Here is a 6000-nt window from a genome sequence, read left to right as displayed (position 1 = left end):
GAATACATGAAATAGGAAAGTTATATAAGCACCCAGAAGAAATGGATGGGATATTACTTATTAATACTCTACTTAGTACTTATTTTTGTGTCATTATTTGCATGGGCATTGTTACAAAAATGTGCCTAAGAAAATCCTCACTTTTAAAAAATGTCTTTTTTACAGTTCCTAATAAGATCAAGTTGTTCTACATTTGCTACATGGTGCATTTTGTAATATTACAGGTCTACTGGGTTTTTTTAGCTACTCTTTCAAATTAATATTTATTTTACTCTTGGTTCCTTTCGTCTTTGTTTTTGGTGTCTATGACAACAGAATTAAAATGTGTAATGAATGGGTAAAGCGTTAATACAAAAAAGTATTTTAAGGTACAGTGATATTTGACAGGGCTGGACTGTTATCAGTCTCTGAATTCCCTGGCTTCATTCATAGCAAGAAACAGAGCTGTTACTAACAGCTTTTGTTAGATTGGAACTCTGTATTTCTGGAGACACTGTGTTAACATAAACAGGACAAACCTTTTCCATTGCAGTTACAGATTTTTTTTCTGGTGTGGAGGAAAGAACAAAACCCAATGATTTTCCTGTATCACAGTGAGTAATCGAATCGGGCATCCAGAGTAGATTTAGTTTCACCTGCATCAGCTTTTAATTGATTCTTAGTATCAGTTCAAAGGTATTGATGGGCTATCAAAATTAGCTTATTCCTAGTACACAAATAGCATCTGCACAAATTGTGTATAATTCTATAATTTTTTGTAATAAGTTAGCTGAACAAAAAGTGGTTGAAAATGTGACACATTCCTTACAGCAGGGCTGATTCTGGGTGTGAGTCTTTGGGTTTCTTTCGGGAAATGGAGGATTCCTTTGCCTTGTTCTATCAGTGTTAAAGGATTTGGCTTCTGTTCAGTGAAGTCTTCCTAGTACTTTTGAAAGATTTAAAGGGCAAAATCTTAAAACGGCAATGTAAAGTCTGCTTAATTTTGTTGTAATAATGAAAAGTAGCTTTTTATTATTGTGCTGTAGTGGTAAGTAGTATACAAACAGGTCTATGATCTCTCCAGAAATGCAACTTTCCTAGTGGTAGTTTACTGCATTTTATTTACTTTACTGGTCTTCTGTAGCTTCTGTGCAGTATCAACTACAATTGTGGGAACTCACAGATGTTGTTTACCTTACTTTTAAAATGTGAAAGGAACTGTCAACTCAGCCAAATCTTAGTATTGGGTTCTTTGTCGGGGGAAGGAGTTGTTCTGGGTTGGTTGTTTTTTTGTTCTTCTGTATCAGTGAAAGAATTAATAGAACAAGCTTTTATTATACTGGTAAATTTAATTTGTACCATTGTCAAATAAATACATAAAACAGATTTGTGATGGATTTATTTTCAGATTATTGAACAAGTTTTTCAGTGTTAGATGGCTAAATTAAACTCACAGTTTGCACACAGATGAGTAGCACCAGGATTTCCTTTTTTTTTTAAATGTGTACTTGTTGGCACATTCACTTAATTTATGTAAGGTCCACTCATGAGGAAAAAGGGCCATTAAAAACCACAGCCTTAAGGAGTTAGGCTTAGATAGCAAAGAAAATTCAAAGACTTCAGCTCTAGCCATAATTCATTGTGTTTAGGAAACAAAAAGGGTTTGTTTGTTGATTTTTTTAAAAGCTGGTAACTTTTTATCCCTTGATGGTTAAAAAAGTGCCTGGAGGTTCTTTAATGAAATGTATTACCGAGAATTTATTTTATAACAAAATAATATCCATGTCATGATTTCTTCTACGAGATTTTTCTAGATGTCATTTGGAAATATTTTGGAGTCTAAACAGATTAATTTCTACAGAACATTCAGAGGTGGTGATCAATGTTTATGCAACTCAGGATTTTTGAAATGGTATCGAAAAGATATATTTTAAAAGTCCTCGTTGAAAAATCAGGATGAAGTCTTAAAACGATGCAATGAGACAACAAGAAAATTGCTTCTTTACCTATAGTTAAAAATTCCACAAGATGTCACTGTAGCCTCGATATTTGATACCATCAAATGTTAAAAATAGTAATTGGAATTGATTATAATAAAATTGTATGAGGTGAAAACATTTTAAAGCTAGCATTTTAGAGGGTGAAGTTCATTAGAAAATTATAGTAAAAGCCATGAGACATAATACTGGAACTGAAAAACATGGAGGTTATTTTGTACATATTTTTACAGGGAGGAAGAGAGAGATTGTTTTAGGTACTTTTTCTGCTCACAGACGTGCTAGCTAACTGCCACAAATGAGAACTTATATGCAACCAAAACAATATTTGTGATCTTGCAAAAGGTATATAAGTGGTGTACAAACAACGTTTGATAGTGAGGCTTCAGTTTCCAGTCATGTTTGCCTCCTAGATTGACCAGCCTAACTATATGGATTTACAAATAATAGGCTTTAACACAAACTGTGTATCTAGAGATTCTAAATACTGGATAGCTACCCCATTGCACTGCTCTATCTTTGCTTCTTTTGCCCAATATACCTTAGTTAAAGCTAATTTGAGTGTGCTCACACAAACTCCCCTCAATTGCAGCACAGGCTTAGAAATGTATGTTACATTGAACTATAGTGAAAGTTTGAGTAAAAAATTGTGCTAAAAACTATGGTTCTGGGGAAAATACATTGATACCTCTTTTCTTACGCAGGATATGTTACCCCTTACAGAGCTGCTTGTAAATAAGAAAATAAATATTTGATTTAAATAAGAGTTAAATATGTGTGAAAGTCATATAGAACAATACAGAAAAAGAGGAATGCATTTATTTCCAGAAAAAGCAAGTACTCTCCAACAACCTTTATTTAATTTGCTTTTTACAGAAGACTATGGTCTCTGTCTTGCAAGCAGCCTGCATGGAATAGCACTTACCATTCAGAAAGGGGTTTCTTACCTAAATTCACAGGACCAGGCCCAAAGAGAGTCATATTCAGCAATATTAGTTCTGGAGCTATGAAAAGAAGGAAAAAAGAGGAATGTAAGAACACAGGTACAAATTATTAGAACCAAAAAAACCCAAGCAACTACAAAACAATTGCATGGGATAAGTACTTTCAGTAGTGCTTCAGCATGTGTGTAAGGCTTCAAAAGGCTATGCAGTGCTAGACACTAGATTAAAAACTGAAGAATCTAAGGTGTTTTATACTCATATTTAGCCTCATCTGCAGACACACTAGAATTAATTAGATTAACTGGTAGTTACAGTAGGTTATTTATAGTGTTAGGAAAGCAGTGATAAAGATGTGGACCTCTGGGCTGCATATTGCTTTATATTACAATGTTTTTAGTGTTTTTGTTTTGGGAAGAATAAAATTTTTCTTTTTTTTTCTCCTGAAGGCCCCTTTACCAACCTTTTGCCTGTTTAGTGGTAAAAATGAGACAGTCTGTCTGCTGTTTGATGCTTACTAATTCTTTGTGGAGAAACAGGTGGTGAAGAAACGCATTTCTAACACTTCCAATGCTTCTGTTTCTTTGGCAGTAAGTTAATTGCAGAGTACAAGCTAGTTCAGCTTTTGCAAATGAGCTACCAGAAAGCCAATATTTCACTTCGCTAAACCATCAAGCTACACGTGATTTTGTGTAATTTTATAACAGCCTTAGAAGCATATGTGAAATCTTCGTCGCTGGATGGCTCCTCTGTAAGAGCGAGATCCCACGGCTCGAACCGTGTTGAGAGAGCTTCGTGAGAAAGCCGCGTGTGTCGCAATCGGCTTCTCCGAGGTCTTGCTCCCTCTCAGTTCTCCCAAGCACACAAAACTCTCCTGAGGGAGCGAGGGTCCCGCAGGTGACAGAAACCCCGGCGGGCGGGCAGGAGGCGCGGCTCCGGGGCTCCGCTGAGGAGAGCCGCGCGCCCGGTGGCAGCCCCCTCTTCACTGCTCGCTCATTGGCTGGAGACGTAGCAAGGCAGCCTTTGATTGGTGGGTCAGTTTGTCTATCAGGGTAAATGGAGGTGCAGACCCATCCGGGCCAGGCCCCGCGCGAATGGGTGAGCAGAGCACTCCGCCTTGCCCCTGAGGCGGCCTCCTGAGCGCGGCTCGCTCACCTGTATCCTGGGCTGGACCCGCACTGCCGAGGTACTCGCTCCGGCCCAGGCGCTGTGTCTCAAAACTCCTATGTCTCTGTGGGGCGTTTTGCCACGGGCCGCCCTCGGGCGGGGGAAATGGAGCAAAAAGGGCCCCGGGGCGGAGAAGTCCGTGCTGTGCCGGAGCGGGGCGTGCGGTAGGGCGGAGCTGTGCGGGGCGCAGAGCCGCTCCCTGGCGGATCAGGGCGCTGCCGCCCCGCTGCTTACAGGCGCTGTGCGGCGGAGGGCGGGGCTGTCGGGCCGGGGGGCGAGGGGGGGCCGGTCACTCGCACGCCTCGGCCCCGGGCCAGGCGAAACAAAGGCTCGGTAACGCGGTTGCTAGAGCGCCGTCGGTCGCCTGGTAACCGCCCGCTGCCTCTTTATCCGGGGGCGTCTGCGGGCTGGGGTGGAGTTTGAGTCCCTGCAGGCGCCCGTCCGGCGGCTCGCCGTGTCCCGGAGCTACTTCTCGCCTCCGCTCCCGTTCCTATGCGGGCTGCAGCAGCGGCGCTCCCAGCAGCGTGGCCCCTGGCGGGCGGCCCCTCTGGGCAACGGGTCGCTTCCCAGCGAGCCCGGCCCCGGCCCCGCCGGGGCTGCCCGGGAGCGCCATGAGTTCGGAACCGCCCCGTGCCTCGCTGCTCCGCGCCCTGTTTAAGATGGAGCCGGCGGCAGCCGCCTCCGAAGTGCTGGGGGGAGCCTCGGAGTTCGTGAAAGGTGAGAACGGGCCGGGGAGCCCTCCCGTCCCCTGGCCACGGGGGTCCCGCTCGCCGGAGCCTCCCTCAGAAAAGAAACCCGCTGGCTTCTTTCCCGTCCTCCCCCGGTCCCGTGGGCTTTGCTGCGTCCCCGGCTCAGCTTCGGCCCCCTTTCCCTTGCGGTTTTCGCGGGCCGCCTGCCCCTCGGCTGCTGCGGGGCGCGCCTCAGCGGTTCCTTCCTCCGCTCTTTTCCGGCGAGAAGCGGGGCCGGCACCTGTTGCTACGTGTTGCCGTGTTTTGGGTCAGAACCCCCCCTCGCTCTCCTGAAGTCGTACCCGAGGGGTACCCGGCCCGTCGGAAGGGGCGGGGGGGTCCTGGCGGGCTGGGCCCGCGGGGGGGCGGCTGCTCCCGCCGCCGCTCACGCAGGAGAAAAAGGCTCCGCGGGGCCGCTTCCGCTCGTGGGCCGTGGGTTCGGTGCCCGTCGGCGGTGACAGGCGCTGGGGAAAGGGCCGGTTGCCTCATCGTCCCTGCACTGCTGCCCTGCTCTGTCTTTCAGATCGGTTGTACTTCGCTACTTTACGAAATAAACCGAAAAATACTGTGAATACCCATTACTTCTGTACCGATGAGGAGCTGGTCTATGAAAAGTAAGTGTTCTGTTTGTTTTGCGTACTCAAAGTCGTCACCTGAGATTCTTCCCAGCACACTTTACTATATAGAATATTTTTTTCCCTATTTAGCTGCTTGCACAAAGCATCAGTATAAAATTAGCCTGAACATATTTATATGTTAGCTGAAAGTAATTTAACAAGATTACTTAAAGCAAACAAACAAAACCACAGAAACCCACCCACAAAAACAGCTACAAGACCAGTTAAATGGCTTAAATTGTGGTTGAGCTACAGGAAGGATGTCTGAGCTTTGTAAGATTTGTTGTAAGGTGGAGAAAATCTCTTAATTAGATGTTATTAAATGGTGTCTTAAATAGAAGACTTATTTGCTATGAGTAGATGTAACAATAGTTTCATATGTATTTTCCTGTATAGGGAGTATGAAGTGATCACCTTTTATACAGAATCATAAGAATGTGAAACTTAAATGTGCTTTTGAAGAACATCTGCAACTTTTTGTAAGTCTGCAGGTTTTGAGATGAGCACTTCCTGTTGGCTTTTGTAGCTTTAGAATAGCAGAAGAAGTATTTTCTGTGAAGTAAGAGCTTCA

The 6000-nt window shown here is 44.2% G+C and overlaps 1 protein-coding gene across 2 annotated transcripts in view; it reads left to right on the top strand.

The window, feature by feature from the left end:
* Positions 1-4607: 4607 nt before the first annotated feature.
* CDC14A (cell division cycle 14A) overlaps positions 4608-6000 on the top strand; it is a gene marked incomplete at its 3' end in the record, with an annotated part of 59064 nt that continues 57671 nt past the window's right edge. For both annotated transcript variants that reach the window (XM_080348983.1, XM_080348982.1), the window contains exons 1-2: positions 4608-4801; positions 5336-5426. In XM_080348983.1, the coding sequence (XP_080205109.1) occupies positions 4696-4801; positions 5336-5426 (197 nt within the window). In that variant the 5' untranslated portion in view covers positions 4608-4695. The remainder of the gene's footprint in view (positions 4802-5335; positions 5427-6000) is intronic.

This window comes from Nesoenas mayeri, assembly GCF_963082525.1.
Source record: "Nesoenas mayeri genome assembly, chromosome: 8".
NCBI lineage: Eukaryota > Metazoa > Chordata > Aves > Columbiformes > Columbidae > Nesoenas > Nesoenas mayeri.
Note: the sequence above shows the minus strand (reverse complement) of the source record. Positions and strands in the feature narration are given on the sequence as shown.